The sequence below is a fragment of the Leptodactylus fuscus genome, chromosome 3 (assembly GCF_031893055.1).
Source record: "Leptodactylus fuscus isolate aLepFus1 chromosome 3, aLepFus1.hap2, whole genome shotgun sequence".
NCBI lineage: Eukaryota > Metazoa > Chordata > Amphibia > Anura > Leptodactylidae > Leptodactylus > Leptodactylus fuscus.
In genome coordinates, this window is record NC_134267.1 from 40482283 (window position 1) to 40501918 (window position 19636).

General features: G+C 45.0%; 2 protein-coding genes across 2 annotated transcripts; one reads left to right on the forward strand and one right to left on the reverse strand.

Moving 5' to 3' along the window:
* Window positions 1–210: 210 nt before the first annotated feature.
* Window positions 211–7262, forward strand: LRRN4 (leucine rich repeat neuronal 4). Its single transcript, XM_075269505.1, has 4 exons — window positions 211–859; window positions 1230–1434; window positions 3895–4029; window positions 6161–7262. The coding sequence occupies exons 1-4, from the start codon at window positions 211–213 to the stop codon at window positions 7260–7262; spliced, it is 2091 nt and encodes a 696-aa protein (XP_075125606.1).
* Window positions 7263–9283: 2021 nt separating this feature from the next.
* On the reverse strand, window positions 9284–18869 carry CRLS1 (cardiolipin synthase 1). Its single transcript, XM_075266556.1, has 7 exons — window positions 18386–18869; window positions 14011–14148; window positions 13080–13209; window positions 12317–12402; window positions 11438–11506; window positions 11086–11177; window positions 9284–9870 (listed from the first exon to the last, which is right to left on the reverse strand). Exons 1-7 carry the CDS (start codon window positions 18737–18739, stop codon window positions 9783–9785), a joined length of 957 nt encoding a protein of 318 aa, XP_075122657.1. The 5' UTR covers window positions 18740–18869; the 3' UTR covers window positions 9284–9782.
* Window positions 18870–19636: the final 767 nt, after the last annotated feature.

The window sequence follows — 19636 nt, forward strand, 5'->3', positions numbered from 1 at the left end:
TTATGATGTATTTTTGGTGCATTTTCTGAGAAACCATCTGCAATATGTGTAGCAAGTCAAAAATTTTATCTCAAGCTAGATCCACCAAATTAATTCTATTCTATTGTCTGGTCGTAGCCCCAGTAGTAAATTTGGCCCAATGTGTAATCCTTTTTCTCATTATTTCCTTATGTTGGTATGATATTACTTTTGCAGATTTGGACTTAGATCATGGACAACCTCCAGAAGATAACGTTCACCTTGCTGCTCCTTGTGAGTAAGATGGAGATGTTAGCGTCTCAGCTCCAAACCACCGACCAAACAGTTACCGTCTCCAAGAATCTAACAGAAGCAGTGAATGTTACTTACTGTGGGGAGCAATGTAATGTCAAATGTCATCTACGGAATCAAAGTTTTGATGTGTTCCCAACGTGTTTCTCTAGAACTATAGAGGAATTGGATCTGAGCTTCAACCATATAACTGTAATTGGGGACCAAGATGTGGTTGACTTCTCCAAGCTTCGTACCTTGTCTTTATCGCACAACCAAGTCAAAGACATTCACTGGAAAATTCATGTATTGGCGGAACTGGAGTCCCTGGACCTGAGCAATAATTTCTTATCGTTTGTACCAAAGTGCCTTATGCTGAAGAATCTCAGACGCTTATCTCTGGCTGAAAATCCTATAATCCATATCCATCCATTTGCCTTCTCTTGTTTCCCAAATCTGGTGTCGCTTAATTTATCAATGACGTTGATTGGAAGCAATCCCTCTGTAGATATCGATGAGTCGGCATTTGCAGTGAACACAACACAAGCCCAAGAGGATTCCTTAAGGTCACTTCAATCCCTCGATCTTAGTGAGACATACATAAGAAGAGGTGAGTAAAGGAATAATTCAGACGTAACCTAAAAGTCTACCATAAGGCGATATTCACACTAGTGTGAAAAATGGAAGAATCGATCAATTATAATGGTCATTTTGCAGGTCTCCTTGCATCCGTTCCGTGTCCCTATTACCAAACATCATTCGTTTTGTATCTATTTTTGATGGACTGCTAAAAAACTGATGAATTTCATTGGTTTTTTTTACCCCAACCCAATGATCTGCTTTTGAAGGCCATGACTCGGACGGCAGTCGTTGTATTTAAGCCCATTAAAAATAGACCCATCAATTGTCAAAAACTGATGTTAAAAAAACGGCCATCTTCCAAGGATCTCATGTTTTTTTTTCTAATATCTGCTTTTCAGTGAATCATTCATGGAGCAAAGATCTACCCAACCTGAAGGAGCTTCTCATGAGGAGGATGATTAATATGGTAGTCCTCGAAGATGACCTCATCACTTGGTTCCCACACTTGGAGCGTCTGATCTGTGCAGATTCCAAGAGACTTCACTACATCAGAACAGAGATATTCAATAATGCATCAAATCTTACGTATCTGGATTTTCAAAAGTACGTGGAAAATAAAGCGTATTGTCTGTACAGACAGTGCGGTGAGGTGTGTGCTCTTTATGGCAGCTGCTATCAACGAGAATTAAGGGGAATCTGCCACCAGGCGCAATGAAGCTATTTATACTGTGCTTGGCTTCCCCCTCTGGCTTGGTTCACATCTGCATTTGGTATTCCGTTCGGGCAGTCCGCTTGGGGAACCTCCGAACGGAATACTGAACACACTGACGAGCAATGAGCTTATGAAAGCAGATGGACCCCATAGACTATAATGGGGTCCGTGTGTTTTCCGCACGGTTTTTGCATGGAACATGCGGAGAGAAAAGCATTTTGTGAACTACTTTCCTCTCTGCATGTCTCGTGCGGAAAACACACGGACCCCATTATAGTCTATGGCAGTGATGGGTAACCTTTTTGAGACCGAGTCCCAAAACTGTAACCCAAAAGCCAATAAATTATTGCGGAGTGCCAACATGGCAACTTAACCTTAAAACTCTGTGCATCCACAATTGCAGACCCACAAATTACAGTCGTGTGAATGGGCCTTTACATAGCTTGTACTGAAAGGTAAAGGTCTGGCCCCCAGACACAGTACAATCTGCCCCACAGTGGCCCCCACACACAGTACAATGTGCCCCGTGTGGCCCCCACACACAGTACAATCTGCCCCGCAGTGTTCCCTTCACACAGTACAATCTGCCCCACAGTGGCCCTCACACAGTACAATCTGCCCCGTGTGGCCCCCACACACAGTACAATCTGCCCCGTGTGGCCCCTACATACAGTACAATCTGCCCCGCAGTGGCCCCCACACACAGTACAATCTGCCCCGCAGTGGCCTCAACACACAGTACAATCTGCCCCGCAGTGGCCCCCACACACAGTACAATCTGCCCCGCAGTGGCCCCTACACAGCACAATCTGTCCTGCAGTGGCCCCCCAAAGGATTATACCTGTATACTCCACAGTAGCCCCCTCCCCACACAGCATGAAATGGTCCACAGTATTCCCCCTCCCCACATAGCATGAAATGGTCCACAGTAGCCCCCTCCCCACACAGCATGAAATGGTCCACAGTAGCTCCCTCCCCACACAGCATGAAATGGTCCACAGTAGCCCCCTTCCCACACAGCATGAAATGGTCCACAGTAGCCCCCTCCCCACGCAGCCTGAAATATTCCACAGTAGCCCCCTCCCCACACAGCCTGAAATATTCCACAGTAGCCCCCTCCCCACACAGCATGAAATGGTCCACAGTAGCTCCCTCCCCACACAGCATGAAATGGTCCACAGTAGCCCCCTTCCCACACAGCATGAAATGGTCCACAGTAGCCCCCTTCCCACACAGCATGAAATGGTCCACAGTAGCCCCCTCCCCACACAGCCTGAAATATTCCACAGTAGCCCCCTCCCCACACAGCATGAAATGTTCCACAGTAGTTCCCTCTCCCCACACAGCATAAAACGATCCACAGTAGCCCCCCTACTCACACAGCATAAAATGGTCCACAGTAGCCCCCTCCCCAGACAGTACACACACAAATATACTTACCTGAAGGGCCGCATCCTCTCTTCTATTCTCTGCGGGAGCTGATGACTTACGTCATCACACCCACGCCGGTGCAGAGGTCACACTCTGTATAGTCAGTGTAGGCCGCGCGGCCTACACTGACAGCTTTCAGCTGGATGTGCGATCGCTCAATAACGGAGAATCCTGTACCGAATTCCCTGTTACTGAGTGATCCAGGCGACTGCACGCGTGCTATAGGTTTGCCATCACTGGTCTATGGGGTCCATGTGCTTTCCCTGCTCACCGCTTAACAATGCAAATACACCAGATTTATCACAGTGACTAATGCTGGATGTCTTTAGACTGACTAGGCTGTATTTAGACTTTTTAGACACTATTTTGGCGCATTTTTGGTGCATTGTGGTGTATTTAAGCTACATATAAGTCTGTTTGTCTATACCCGGAAGACTTTATCCGTGCATGTGAATATTGGGTGTAGCGGCTGGGAATCTCACTGTGGCGGTTTCCATTTGTATTTAAGCTACGCCCTTTTATAAGATTTAACCCCCACATTTCAAGCATGTCCAAAAATTCCAAGCCCACCTAGAGGTACCACACTGCGCCATGTTTACGCCTGTGTTTAGGTGTATGGGCCACTGAGTTCGGTAGCCATTTTGCACTGATGCAGTTTTGAAGCCAACACCAGATGCGTCTGCCAATGATCGCATGATGATAATATAATTGATGGGTGCACGGGGGAAGGGGAGGTCTAACCCCTATTAAATGGGTTATAGAGAAAAATAACTTCTTACTTCCCAAATCATTGCGACACCCGTCCACGTCTCACCTTTATGTACCTGAGCTGCAATACCAGATAGAAACTAGATCTTCCCATTTACGTTACGTTATTATATGTTCGAGGAATAATAATTCTTCATCTTCTACCTTTGCAGCTGTAACCTCAGGGCTCTATCTCCTTGGTATATCAGCTCAGAGTTTTTAACTATTGACCTTCATGGCAATCCATTAACGTGCGATTGTGAAGTTGGCTGGTTATTGTCAACCCATGGGAACCTGTCCTTGGCAAGGTAATGTGAAAAGATCACGTGTGATGTCTGGATTAAATGTATTAAAATATTGTCATCTTTATAGTATACCCCCACCTTTACATTATACATTCATCCCACCCCTTTATTGTATACACAGTCCCCTGTGTATACTATAAAGGCAGTGTATAATAAGAAGATGGGAGGAGGTTTGCAGTGTAAAGATTGTGGGGGTGAAGGTTGAAGAATCTGTGATGGTCATACACATAAGATTCACGGCTGGTTCTGCCAATGATCTGCAGATAGATATCTCATGGCTAGAGCCAGCTTTACCGCTGAGGGACCATCGGAGATGTAGCGTGACTGCAGAAGAACATGTGCACATGGAGTCAAGACCTGCCATAGATTCTTCTAACATATTTCATTTTTGCTCAAATATAGCAGTAAAAATTTAGCATATCAAATAGAAAGCAAAAGTTATTGTTCTGACTTTACCAAATCTAGAGAAACTTTACTCATTAAGATGTGTCCTAGTCTGCAGAATTGGAGCTGTTTGATGTCTATTCACAGTAACAGGGCCGGAAGCTATTTTTCCATAATTGCTGATGTGAATTAAATAGATAGACATTGATCCAGAAGACGAGAGCGAGTCACTCCGCAAAGACTGCAGATCGGGCTCTAAGGTTAATCTCTTGACATATGAAAGACGGCAAGATTCCATTCTTGATCTTTGGGACCACAAATCTGAAGATGACTGTGACTTAAAGGGGATGTCCAGGATATACAGTTTTCTGAAAGGTGGGCGGGAAGGTGAAAAAAAAAACCCTACACTCACCTGTCCCAGGTGCTCCGGTGTCTCCCACTGATCTCCGGTCCTGCTGCTCCCAAGGTCTAGGCCTGGTGGAAGTCCTCGTTGCAGGTGACCACTGAGACCAGTCAGCGGCCTAAGAAAAGGACGTGGAACATCACAGGTGTCACAGCAGCGAGGACTCCCACTGGACCAGACAGCGGTGGGGGACACCGGTATTACCGGGGACAAATATGTTTTGGGTTTTTTCTTATTTCTCACCTGGCCTCCTTGCAGAAAACTGTATATCCTGGACAACCCTCTTACGGAAGACCCATCACCAGATCTGAACATCCCAGTGACATCCATCATCTAATCAATGCTGTCACCCTGATCATTTTGGTGTTCTGTTGACAATGAGATACTAAAAAGTTATGGTTAAGAAGGGGGTGACTTTGCGGGATGCAGAGGGTGCGGTTAGGGTCCCATAAGCTGTCTCATTTCAATATGGGAAGACCAGTCCTATATATAATACATTGTAGCTGGAGACTAGGAGCTTCACATTACACCTTTGGGTTTAGAGAAGCTGTGTGCAGGGAGCCTGTACACTGACACATGGAGCCCTATCTCTCTTTGTGGAGCCTGTACACTGGCACATGGAGCCCCTATGTCTCTTTGTGGAGCCTGTACACTGGCACGTAAGCCCCTATGTCTCTTTGTGGAGCCTATAAAACTGGCACATGGAGCCCCTATCTCTCTTCGTGGAGCCTGTACACTGGCACATGGAGCCCCTATGTCTCTTTGTGGAGCCTGTACACTGGCACATGGAGCCCCTATGTCTCTTTGTGGAGCCTGTACACTGGCACGTAAGCCCCTATGTCTCTTTGTGGAGCCTATAAAACTGGCACATGGAGCCCCTATCTCTCTTCGTGGAGCCTGTACACTGGCACATGGAGCCCCTATCTCTCTTCGTGGAGCCTGTACACTGGCACATGGAGCCCCTATCTCTCTTTCTGGAGCCTGTACACTGGCACGTTGAGCCCCTATCTCTCTTTGTGGAGTCTGTACACTGGCACATAGAGCCCCTATCTCTCTTTGTGGGAACTCTTTACAGCACCACATTATAGAAGTATTTCACCCCAAGAAATAATGCTTCTAGAGCAGGATATCTCTGCAGTACATCCCCAAACTCCTCGCATATCCATGATCAATAACTTGCCAGCTGTCTACAGTGCCCACTAGAGGGAACCTACTGTTTTATCATAGAATGCACTGTATACATTGAGCTCCCTCTAGTGGAGACATACATTTCAGTCTCTACTGTACTATACTATGTTCTACTCTATTTCATTAGATCTGACATCTGTCTCCCATTTTATCCTTTAGAGCAAATGAAACATTCTGCAGAGGGGGAGTCTTGAAGGGGGACACATCAAGCATATCTATACCTGAGTTTCATAAGTTGTGCACATTACCCCAGAATCAACCAAGTACTGAAACTGAGGATCGTGTCACCTCTAGTACTACAGCAATGGAATCTGATTTTCTAGAACTAATGACGGAAGACTCTTTGAGCTCAACATTAACACTGGATACTACAGAGCCAAAATATTCTCCCACAGAAAACACTATAGATTTTGCAATCACCGTCCTTGAAAACGACTCAACAACTTCCTCCATGACACAATCTGGTATGGTAACTCCAGAGACTGTCTCAACCAGTGATGGGGATTTCTCACCAAAAGACCTTACATTGTCCCTTAGCACCACCAATGGACCAGTGACTGAACACAAATTCCCAGAGAGTGGCAGTTCTAATGGGGACCAGCCAGAAATCCTAAGAGACTACCCGGATGAGTATGAGGATGACATTCAACCTAATGGAACCACAGTGGTGAACAGAATGGCCGCCTGCGACTATGACCATTGTAGACATCTTCAAACACCTTGCTCTGAGCTGCAGCTACTGAGGCCATGCTTATGCCCTGGACTTTCGGGGGATGATACTGTCCCAGATCCACCTCACCTACAAGGAGTATATGAGATATCGGACACATCAGCGCAGATACTTTGGTGCTCCCCAAATTCTATAGTAGAAAAGTACCAGCTTGTCTATCAGTCGGAAAGTGGGGCCCATGAGACTGTCGATAACATTTACCGGACGATGCGACAGTACACTCTATATAACCTAACATCGTATACAACATACAAGGTTTGTGTACTGGCCTATAATAGGAAGGGGCATAGCATAGTAATAAACAGGGCATCAAGAACTCCTTGTGCGGAATTCCAGACCAGGCCGAGTTACATCCTCATCCTCTCCATATTATGTGCTCTGGGTGGGCTGTTTCTAGTGACCATCGCCGTGCTCGCTACTTGTCTGTATAAAGTGTGTAAAAATAACAGTGTTAGTAAATACGATACCCATCTCGTGTCCTATAAGAACCCTGCATTTGAGTATCACTGTACTATCCCATCATATCATTAAAATATTCTTACTGACCCTTTTCTGTAGACTCCCTTCTTTATCCCTATGGAGCGGATAGTATAGGTCGTGTATAGGCAGTGAATATACCTAAATCATAAGACGTGATAGCAGCTACAGACACCTAAGGGTATGTTCACACATCACGGATCAGCCCATGACAAATGCAATGTGTTTACTAAGGGATCTATGGCAGAAATCCTAAATCGACTCAGCAGATCTACAACAGTCAATGTCCAGCACATCTGTGTGAGGGTTATCTTCAAGGAGCAAATCCAAAAGGGATGGCAAAAATCTGGCAGAGACAAATCTCCAATGTTGGTTTAGTTAACAATAGAGATGAGCGAGTAGTATTCAAACGAATACCTCGCTCCTATAGGAATGCGTGCAAGCGGCCAAACACCAAGGGGTTAAGCGCAACAAATATTCACTGCACTTAACCTCTTGGTGTTTGACGCATTCCTATGGGAGCAAGGTATTCGATCGAATACTACTCGCTCATCTCTAGTTAGCAACTGAACGATTTAGAATATTTGGGTTGAACCGACTCAGAATGAAGCGATTTGCCCATCTCTATCTAGAAATATGAGCACAAAAACATTGAGGGAATTTATCAACCCCTGTATGTGAAAAATCTATAGGGAACACAGTCACGTTTTAGCAGCTAAAATAGAGATGATCATGTCTGTAGACTCCTAGATTTAAGGATATCACTGGTTAAAGCGGAGCTGCATAGACTCACTACTTCCGCTTCAACCAGTGTATTGGAGAAAACCTGCAGAGAGGAAAGGAAATAATCTTATTATCCTCCTGTCACTTCAGATAACCCCATGGACTTTTGTTCATAAACCCTCCCCCCAACCACCACCATTATCAATCATATGCATACTTACTATTTAACCCCTTAGATGCTATGCTGACTTTTTTGGGGAGGGTTTTTACCATTTTAATGTGACTGTTAGGGGGTTAATACAGCGTTTGGGTCAGGAGGGGTGCTGCAATACTATTTACTAGGTTTTGGTCTAGGATTAGCTATGGATGTGACCAGTCATATGTCATATCAATAAATAACTACTGAAGGGTGAGTCGTATACAGCATTGCCAGCATGGAGACTTGTAATCATGGTGATATATATGGCAGTAGATCACATACATGTGCATGTATAGTATATACTGTAGTGAGTGTCATAATTCCCAACAATTGGAGAACAGTGCAGTGCAAACATTTTCGGGTGAGGCCAAGCCTTCTTTCTCGTGATGTAGACACAACCTGTTGTGACCATGCACTTTCTTCAGAGGCATTCAATTAAAGGGATTTTCCAACACCAAGATACTGATGACCTATCCTTAGGAGGCAGAGCCCCGGCAATCAGATATAGATGATCTAATGTTAGGTCATCAAAAAGGAATCTTATAAAACCACTTTAGGCTGAGGCACCATGTTGCAGAAATGCAGTTTTTTGAGCTAAAGCCAGGAGTGGATTGAGTCGAAGTGAGAAGTAGAAGAACTTCCTATATATTCTCCAGTCCTTTTGAAGCCATTCTTGCCTTTGGTTCAAAAAACCGCAACAAAATCTGCAAAAAAAAACAAACAAACCAAAACACGTGGGGACTCATCCTTAAAAATGACCTCGTATTACACTTGTGTGAAACGGGTCTAAGGGTGCACTCACACTGGGCTGTAATGGTGTCGGTATAGAGGGTTTACCTCTCGTGCCTCATGTGAATGGAGTTGTAATTTGCATGCTTGGCCACCACTTTATATACAAGTGATAGTAGCGGTGGTCAGGCATGGCCATTGCTACTCCATTCACATACAGCACCCCCAGGCCCTGCTGCCCGGAGCATTGTTCCAGTGATCAGACTCCCAGGTCATTTACCTCTTATCCTAAGGTCACACTAGTGTTTTTGTGAATTAACCCTATGGCCACAATAACAATTGGCATTCAGAATTTTTGAAATTGGGAAAACCCTCCCCCCAAAAACGCAATTTGCAATCTGAGGACTTTGACTCCCACGTTGCAGGTATCTCCCATCTTTTACCCCTCGCAAACCAACAGCCCAATCCACATATGAAGATTTTTCAGCAGATTTTAAGGCCATTTTCCATTGTGTGTGAACCCGGTCTTATCCCGGTCATTGTTTCTTTCCCTCTTCACCATACATGACATATACTGAAGTGATTTCTTTATTACATCCATGATGAGGTTTCTCTTATAAAACTCAGAATATAGAAAGAGAAGAAAGTCTTATTTGGCATTGTAATATCACATCCCAAAAAGTTACATGACAAAAATTCATCAGCTATTGACAGGAACCATTTCCACACCGGGAGCTTTTGTCAATTATGTCCCAAAATCTCCCTTTTTATTTTACCACATTCAAATATTGAATATTAAGTGTATAAATAAGATTATTAGTCGTTGATTCGCTTTGCTCTGGTCCGTGAGTCCATTGATCATCGGATTACAATGTAGAGATGCCGTGTCCTACGTGTTGTGTGTCCCAGAATAGTCTGCACCGTTACTTATTGTTCAACACTTTTACTGTCTTCTGTCCATAGTGGTAGTAGCTATACCCTGAGGCCACAGTCGTGAAAGCAGTGATACACCTGCAAAACACGGATGGAAGATAAATATCCTACTAATATTATAAATGTGAAAGTTTGTATGTTTGTAGGTTTGTGTGTTTGGATGTTTGATCCTCAATCACGCGACAACTGCTGTACGCAATTACCTGAAATTTGGCACATAGCTTGGACCCTTGAATATAACATAGGCTATGTATCACGCTGGTAAGTAGCCACACTGCGCGACCGCTAACGCCGAAGTGCTGTTCCCGGTAGGCTGAAGGACCTGAGATGACGTCATCACAGGCCCTTCGGCCATTCTCTGATTGGTTAGCAGTGCTATGTGGGCAGAGTTAAGGAGAGTGTCCGCGCAGCAGCAAATGGCGTCTATACGGCCCGGCGGATAGAAGGCCACATGCAGCTGTGCTTTACGGGACCAGACGCGTACATCGGCTGTGCCGCTCTGTCATTCCGGTGGCTGACTGTAGTGATCGGCGTCTGCCCGGTGTGCGGCAGGGGACAGACCGGACTGTGGGGACCATGGCACATGTGTGAGACAATGCGCACATTCGGTAACTACACAGGGTCAATCTGCACTGTTACCTTTGCCGCGGGAGGGGGGGACCGTGTGGGAATGGGGGGGGGGACGGACGTCAGGGTGGTGGCATGGGGGGCCGGGGTCGGTATGGGGGGGGGACTGGAGGAAGGGGGGTGGTGCAAGAGGAAGGAGGGAAGCGGGACTGTTGCCGGGAGGGAGTGCGCTGGTGGGTCGCACAGGGGAAGGGGGGCTGAGGACGAAGTAGCGGGAAATGCTAGTATCATATACAGGGTTATATTCATGGCTCCGTATACCATCACACTCCTAACCCCAGCTTGCGTCATGGTAAGGGAGGTGGGACATTATACTGTGAGCAGGGACCACTATGGGACATTATATTGTGTAGAGGGGCCACTATGGGACATTATATTGTGTAGAGGGGCCATTATGGGACATTATACTGTGTGCAGGGGCTGCTATGGGACATTATACTGAGTTCATACAGTGTAGCACTGGCACCTGGAACTGCAACCCCGTTCCTATTCACTTGACTAGGAGCAGGGCTGCTTCTGGCTGTATACTTGGCTTCCGGTGACCACATCAGCTGATCGGTTCAGGGTTCGGACCCCGACTGATCTGATATTGATGGGATAGGCCTAGTATCAAAAATCTTCAGATCCTGAACAACCCCTCTAAGTAGCGCCATTTCTCTCACTCACCATAACGCTTGAAGATAGACACTATCCACATAATCAAATACAGGAGCCGCAAGAGACGCCGCCACCAATATTAACTGGACTGCAGTGTTCATCTAAAAGACACAACAAGGCAAAATCAGAGACTCCGGATTATTAAAGGGGGTGTCTAAATGCAAAGAAATCTGCCTGCTTAACACCTACATGTGTTCACAATGGAGAGAGAGTCTCTCAAGTCGGCCATTTCTGCCGAAAACCAGGTTGTATAGCTGCCTTATATCTCTTACATGTATGGGAGGTCACCAACAAGGTTATGTCACAGATATCAGACAGGCATCAAGAAGACGGTCAGACGGACATTATTCTATACACTTACCTTACTGATAAACGTTGGCTCTAATTGAGCAGTTGCATAGCAAGGGTTAAAATATCTGCCAAGAGTTCTCTAAAGAAAGAGGAATCGCTGAATCAATTTGCAGGAAGGTTTTAATAACTTTTTTTAACAACTTACTGACCAGCAGAGACCAAACCTAAACCCAAGCAATTTCAAAAGCTTCCTACATACTGGTTATTATAGAGTGTAAAGTATAAAGTAAGTGCCCCCTAGTGGCTGAAGGCAGTAAGAATTTTATTATCCAGCATTGGTCTTTAGAGTTAGTAAAGATGGTGAAAGGTCCTTTTTAGTTCTTAGTATCTGATAATAGTCCCTGTTCCTCTGTTTCCAGCCCAGTTGGAATTTTTTCTCTAGCCCCCACCATTCCTGAGCAACAAGTGCAGTTAGGTTTGGTGCCTGTTGTGCTGTTTAAGTTCTGTAATGTTAGGTGGGCGGTGTCAGGCAGGGGGTGTGACTCAGAGCTCCAATCAGAATCAGCCAGTGTCAAAGCTCAGAATCACACCCTTTGTCTGCTCCTGCTGACCCCGCCCTCCTAACAGTACAGCGCCTAAATAGTATATCAGGCACCAAAACTAACAGCACTGATTGCTCAAGAATGGTGGGGGCTAGAGATAAAATTCCACCTGTGCCAGAATCGGTGGAGCAGCGCATATTAAATGAGATGGAAGTGGGAGGATGTGCCTAATCCATGATGCATAAACTCTATCATGAACCGAGCGGTCCCTGCACTGGCGCAGGAGATATCGACATCAGCGCACATACCATGGTCTTGACAATCTTGTGATGAATCCACCATGCCCTATGTATGGATATCCCTTTAAGATACATACAGACAAAGAAGTGTACATCACATATACTTACTGGAGGTGGAAGGGTTTTATAGCGGACATAAAAAACAGCACCAATCAATGCAATGTCCCTCAAAATGATCAGGACAGTCAGAGGAACTGTAAAGCAATAAAATGACAAGTCAGTGCCGGGAACGCCGGAATCTCCATCACTTTACATTACTGCAATTCTCTACCCCATGGATAACATATATATATATATATATATATATATATATATATATATATATATATATATATATATATATATATACACACACACACACACACACACACACAAAGCCTTAAACATCCAATAGGTCCATAGTAAGAGAGCCTGGGAATAGAGCACCTATGACCAAACCTAAGAGGAGATACTGACAAGTTTTTTTAATGTTTTTATTTTCTGATTTTTGACGCCAGGTTTACGCTAGTGTAAAACTGACGAAGAGAAAACAAGGATTTAATAGGGCTATGTTCATATTTTTGTCATGTTTTCCACATGACTTATTCCATCATTGTCCAACAAACCCTACTGAATTACAATAAGTCGCATTGTGTTCCAATATTAGGTCAGGAACAATGGTCCAACCTGCAGGGCCTACTGAAAGGGGCTCCAACCGTGACCCAACCTGCTGCCCTGTCATTCCTGATGGGTACAGGCATATGCCACAGTATTTGTAGAAAACCAATGACTTGTCCTGAATACAAAAAGTGAATGTGGTGGATGACGTAATACTGAATGTGAACCATACGAAGGCTGTGACATAAGACAACACGAGGCAGCGCCTTCTTACCTGGGATCAGGTGTGCATATGTTAAACATACGTAGAGGACACTTATAAGGATCTTGTCCGCCAGTGGATCAAGAGCACTTCCTAACGCTGACTTCTGATTGGCCCAATTTCTTGCGATATATCCATCTAACTAGAATGAGAAAACTTACATTAGAAGTAGATCACCCGATCGGTCACCAGATCATCTCATCTGTAGATCGGCTTAAAGGAACCTGCCATGAGGAGTTAGTCCTCTAATCTGCACCAAATTCTTACCCAGGTTCCCATTGATGTCCTACTTACTAATAGGTTTGCCATCATGCAGAGAACGAACCCTACACATTGTATTCCCATACCTGTATAGAGCTATAAGGTGCGGCCACTCTACGGTGAAGCCATGTTGGACATTCCCCATCCTGGCCACCCAACAGGTTGGGTATGGTCACCCCAAGCCCAAACTAGGATACGTGCAGTGAAGTGAGGTGTACTAGAATGTGCTGGAGAGGGGAGGATGGGGGCGATTAGAACTTCTCCAAACAATGGCTCCACCCACAGGACTCTATACAGGAGTATATGAATGCACACCCACTGTAAGTTAAGAAAGGAACATGACTGGAGAGGATTGGGTCAGAGAACCCAGTTCTCCACACAGATGACATTGAGCAGATATGCCATAAAGGTTTTTGATGACAACATCCCCTTTAAGAAAGCTATACCTGTTTCTCATGATTTTACCATGATAACAGGAACAGGGTACTATACGCCGCAAGACACCTCCAACACTGACTATACCATGGGGCTGGTATCCAACATGTCCAGTCACTGTCCCCTAAACACTTGCAGGATCGGCTGCACGCTCTCTCTTGGTCATCTTAACCAGAACATGGACATTGCACTAATACTTTGATGGGGATAACCAAGGTCCAGTGACCTGTATGTGCTCAGCACTCACCAAATCTGTTATACCGGCAAGAACAAAAACTCCAAGTGCAAGATTAAAGTCTTCTCCAACAATCAGGTAACCGAGAACCGGAGAGAGGCCGATCCTGGACATCGACAGAAGATTTGGTATCGTCCATGGGTTCTCATACTGCAAAATATAATGCAGAAGCAGCACTGAGTATAGGAATACACGGCCTCTCACTGTGCACCTACTGTCAGTATACAGAAGATCCTACCGCAGGGTCACACAAGGTATATAATACAGCTAAGGTCACACCTACCATCAGTATATAGGGGATCCTACCTAATGTCACTATGATTAACCAAGGATAATGGCACTGGAAACATAGTGCACTATTCAGTGCTATTTTTTTCAAGTAAATTGAGGGACACCATGACAAAAACCCAGAGGATCTCATTATAGACAATGGGGTGTGTCAGGCACTGTTGGTGTCAATCATGTGATCTCCATCTAGTTGTACAATAACAGTACTGTCGCCGTCACCTCTACAACTAGTATTGTGGTTGTTACTAATCCTGCCACTGGTTATTATAAATACTACCGTACTACTAGTACTAAGGGAACTACGACAACTAGTCCAGGGCAGTTATCAGACAAGTCAGTGACAGTGAATGTAATAAGTACCGCAGCGCTGTCCCATAGACACTAATGGCAATGGCAGTATGAGACAGGCTGACACGGAGACAATGTAACTGGAATAATAAAGTATTGTCATCTATGTATTAGTAATAGTGTGAGCTGCACGGTATTAGTATTATCAGTATTCGGATAGGTTCACATTCGTGTTTTTTCTGTTCTTCTAGTCCATCAGAGTCCCAAAAGAATGGAAAAACTGACACAATCAGATCCATGGACAATCGAGGACCCCAGTAGTAGCTGTATACTATAGTAGTAGTCATATAGCTGTAGTATGCCAGGAGTAGTTGTAGTAGTCATATAGCTGTAGTCTGCCAGTAGTAGTTGTCATATAGATGTAGTCTGCCAGTAGTAGTTGTAGTAGTCATATAGCTGCAGTCTGCCAGTAGTAGTTGTCATATAGATGTAGTCTGCCAGTAGTAGTTGTAGTAGTCATATAGATGTAGTCTGCCAGTAGTAGTTGTAGTAGTCATATAGATGTAGTCTGCCAGTAGTAGTTGTAGTAGTCATATAGATGTAGTCTGCCAGTAGTAGTTGTAGTAGTCATATAGCTGTAGTCTGCCAGTAGTAGTTGTAGTAGTCATATAGATGTAGTCTGCCAGGAGTGGTTGTAGTAGTCATATAGATGTAGTCTGCCAGGAGTAGTTGTAGTAGTCATACAGTTGTAGTCTGCCAGTAGTAGTTGTAGTAGTCATATAGCTGTAGTCTGCCAGTAGTAGTTGTAGTAGTCATATAGATGTAGTGTGCCAGTAGTAGTTGTAGTAGTCATATAGCTGTAGTCTGCCAGTAGTAGTTGTAGTAGTCATATAGATGTAGTGTGCCAGTAGTAGTTGTAGTAGTCATATAGCTGTAGTCTGCCAGTAGTAGTTGTAGTAGTCATATAGATGTAGTGTGCCAGTAGTAGTTGTAGTAGTCATACAGCTGTAGTCTGACAGGAGTAGTTGTAGTAGTCATGTAGTTGTAGTCTGCCAGTAGTAGTTGTAGTAGTCATATAGATGTAGTCTGCCAGTAGTAGTTGTAGTAGTCATACAGCTGTAGTCTGCCAGGAGTGGTTGTAGTAGTCATATAGATGTAGTCTGCCAGGAGTAGTTGTAGTAGTCATGTAGTTGTAGTCTGCCAGTAGTAGTTGTAGTAGTCATATAGCTGTAGTCTGCCAGTAGTAGTTGTAGTAGTCATACAGCTGTAGTCTGCCAGGAGTGGTTGTAGTAGTCATATAGATGTAGTCTGCCAGTAGTAGTTGTAGTAGTCATACAGCTGTAGTCTGCCAGGAGTGGTTGTAGTAGTCATATAGATGTAGTCTGCCAGTAATAGTTGTAGTAGTCATACAGCTGTAGTCTGCCAGTAGTAGTTGTAGTAGTCATATAGCTGTAGTCTGCCAGTAGTAGTTGTAGTAGTCATATAGCTGTAGTCTGCCAGTAGTAGTTGTAGTAGTCATATAGATGTAGTGTGCCAGGAGTGGTTGTAGTAGTCATATAGATGTAGTCTGCCAGTAGTAGTTGTAGTAGTCATATAGATGTAGTGTGCCAGGAGTGGTTGTAGTAGTCATATAGATGTAGTCTGCCAGGAGTAGTTGTAGTAGTCATGTAGTTGTAGTCTGCCAGTAGTAGTTGTAGTAGTCATACAGCTGTAGTCTGCCAGGAGTGGTTGTAGTAGTCATATAGATGTAGTCTGCCAGGAGTAGTTGTAGTAGTCATGTAGTTGTAGTCTGCCAGTAGTAGTTGTAGTAGTCATATAGATGTAGTCTGCCAGGAGTAGTTGTAGTAGTCATATAGATGTAGTGTGCCAGGAGTGGTTGTAGTAGTCATATAGATGTAGTCTGCCAGTAGTAGTTGTAGTAGTCATACAGCTGTAGTCTGCCAGGAGTGGTTGTAGTAGTCATATAGATGTAGTCTGCCAGTAGTAGTTGTAGTAGTCATACAGCTGTAGTCTGCCAGGAGTGGTTGTAGTAGTCATATAGATGTAGTCTGCCAGTAATAGTTGTAGTAGTCATACAGCTGTAGTCTGCCAGTAGTAGTTGTAGTAGTCATATAGCTGTAGTCTGCCAGTAGTAGTTGTAGTAGTCATATAGCTGTAGTCTGCCAGTAGTAGTTGTAGTAGTCATATAGATGTAGTGTGCCAGGAGTGGTTGTAGTAGTCATATAGATGTAGTCTGCCAGTAGTAGTTGTAGTAGTCATATAGATGTAGTGTGCCAGGAGTGGTTGTAGTAGTCATATAGATGTAGTCTGCCAGTAGTAGTTGTAGTAGTCATACAGTTGTAGTCTGCCAGTAGTGGTTGTAGTAGTCATACAGCTGTAGTCTGCCAGTAGTAGTTGTAGTAGTCATATAGCTGCAGTCTGCCAGTAGTAGTTGTAGTAGTCATATAGATGTAGTCTGCCAGTAATAGTTGTAGTAGTCATACAGCTGTAGTCTGCCAGTAGTAGTTGTAGTAGTCATATAGATGTAGTCTGCCAGTAGTAGTTGTAGTAGTCATATAGATGTAGTCTGCCAGTAGTAGTTGTAGTAGTCATATAGATGTAGTCTGCCAGGAGTAGTTGTAGTAGTCATGTAGTTGTAGTCTGCCAGTAGTAGTTGTAGTAGTCATACAGCTGTAGTCTGCCAGGAGTGGTTGTAGTAGTCATATAGATGTAGTCTGCCAGGAGTAGTTGTAGTAGTCATGTAGTTGTAGTCTGCCAGTAGTAGTTGTAGTAGTCATATAGATGTAGTCTGCCAGTAGTAGTTGTAGTAGTCATATAGATGTAGTCTGCCAGGAGTAGTTGTAGTAGTCATGTAGTTGTAGTCTGCCAGTAGTAGTTGTAGTAGTCATATAGATGTAGTCTGCCAGTAGTAGTTGTAGTAGTCATACAGCTGTAGTCTGCCAGGAGTAGTTGTAGTAGTCATGTAGTTGTAGTCTGCCAGTAGTAGTTGTAGTAGTCATACAGTTGTAGTCTGCCAGTAGTAGTTGTAGTAGTCATACAGCTGTAGTCTGCCAGTAGTAGTTGTAGTAGTCATATAGCTGCAGTCTGCCAGTAGTAGTTGTAGTAGTCATATAGATGTAGTCTGCCAGTAATAGTTGTAGTAGTCATACAGCTGTAGTCTGCCAGTAGTAGTTGTAGTAGTCATATAGATGTAGTCTGCCAGTAGTAGTTGTAGTAGTCATATAGATGTAGTCTGCCAGTAGTAGTTGTAGTAGTCATATAGATGTAGTCTGCCAGGAGTAGTTGTAGTAGTCATGTAGTTGTAGTCTGCCAGTAGTAGTTGTAGTAGTCATACAGCTGTAGTCTGCCAGGAGTGGTTGTAGTAGTCATATAGATGTAGTCTGCCAGGAGTAGTTGTAGTAGTCATGTAGTTGTAGTCTGCCAGTAGTAGTTGTAGTAGTCATATAGATGTAGTCTGCCAGTAGTAGTTGTAGTAGTCATATAGATGTAGTCTGCCAGGAGTAGTTGTAGTAGTCATGTAGTTGTAGTCTGCCAGTAGTAGTTGTAGTAGTCATATAGATGTAGTCTGCCAGTAGTAGTTGTAGTAGTCATACAGCTGTAGTCTGCCAGGAGTAGTTGTAGTAGTCATGTAGTTGTAGTCTGCCAGTAGTAGTTGTAGTAGTCATACAGTTGTAGTCTGCCAGGAGTAGTAGTCGGAGCAGTGACAGTAATGACAGAGCTGTAGTCGGGCTGGGGGTGACCTTGCCCTGGCAGTCACATGTAGTGTGGGGGGTGGGCAGTCAGTGTGACCCGGGGTAACAGCGGACATTACCAGGTCTAGTCTCCGGGGGGCGCCGTCCTCCTCCTCCTCCTTCTTCTCTCCTCCGGTCTCCTCGGCTTTCCCAGACTTGTAGCGTCCCCTCCCGCACACTACCCCGGCGGAGGGCCTCAGCACCGGCAGGTGTATGGCGGCGCCACGGTGCAGAGTACGGAGCAGGTGAGGGGGGAGCGGTCTGCAGGGGCTCGGCCGACCTGTCTGCGGCCCGGGGGTGTCCCGTGCACCCACCACATGGCGAGCCCGGGCCCAGGTGTCCTGCACTAGATCGCGGCCTCTTAGTAACCTGCGGGCCGGGCAGCTGAGAGCGGAGAGGGGGCCTCGGCCTAGCAGTACTGCCAGGGCCGACATAGCGATAGTGTCCACCGGCCCGACAACAGGGGCTCACCGCTCCCCATGCAGCCGACCTGCATCCGTCCCTGTCCGTGCGACAAGCTGTATGCTTTACGGCGTTAACCCTTGCACGTTCGATGAGTTAACTCTATAGTGGCTGGAGGAGGCGGCCTGAACCCAGGGGCAGAATGCAAGGAAGTGTCATAATGGGGTGTGAGGTGGGGTCTGCTGGTGTCAGGGGGGCCCGGCTCATATACAAAGTGTAGGAATATAAGAGACCTGTCAGGTGTACAGGGAGACACTGTCCCTTTAAGAGTGCACACCACACACATTATCTGCTGTGGCTTGTCCTCAGCTGTCACTGAATGACATCTTTTCCTGGGAAAGCTGGGTGACAGCTGACATGATCCCTTCAGCTGGCACTGACAAAGGTTGCCATGCTATACAGGTATATGAGAATCAGGGCTAAAAGTATGTGAACCCCTGGCATCACACCTATATGAGCTTCTAGGTTAGGAGTCAGCAAACTTCAGCTTATGAAACTACAACTCCCAGCATGCATACCTACTCTGCTGTAAAGGAACTCTATACAGAATTTAATAGAGCATGCTGGGAGTTGTAGTTTTACGGTTGCTGACCCCGTTTTACGATGTGTTATTCCAAAACCATTGTAAATATGGAGATGACCCAAAGTTGTACCAGTGTCCACTCCTCTAGGAAGGCTTCACACAAGATTTTGGAGGGTCAGACACTGATGCTGGGTCAGAGGGTCTGCTTTACAATCTCCATACTAGTTCATCCCAAATGGGGTTGAGGTCAGGGCTCTGTGCACGACTTTCCATGACTTTATGGACCACCATGTGGAGCGCTTAGTGGCCCTGTAAGGTATAATATTCCCTCAGTTGCCCCTGCTGA

Bases quoted from the DNA above. Each gene is read 5' to 3' on its own strand.
- LRRN4 (XM_075269505.1), top strand. From the start codon at position 211: ATGGACAACCTCCAGAAGATAACGTTCACCTTGCTGCTCCTTGTGAGT. The intron at 1,435-3,894 runs GTACGTGGAAAA...CTACCTTTGCAG, and splicing joins ACGTATCTGGATTTTCAAAA to CTGTAACCTCAGGGCTCTAT. The intron at 4,030-6,160 runs GTAATGTGAAAA...TTTATCCTTTAG, and splicing joins GGGAACCTGTCCTTGGCAAG to AGCAAATGAAACATTCTGCA.
- CRLS1 (XM_075266556.1), bottom strand. From the start codon at position 18,739: ATGTCGGCCCTGGCAGTACTGCTAGGCCGAGGCCCCCTCTCCGCTCTC. The intron at 12,403-13,079 runs GTAAGAAGGCGC...ATTGCTTTACAG, and splicing joins ATATGCACACCTGATCCCAG to TTCCTCTGACTGTCCTGATC. The intron at 9,871-11,085 runs GTGAGTGAGAGA...CGTGTTTTGCAG, and splicing joins GTCTATCTTCAAGCGTTATG to GTGTATCACTGCTTTCACGA.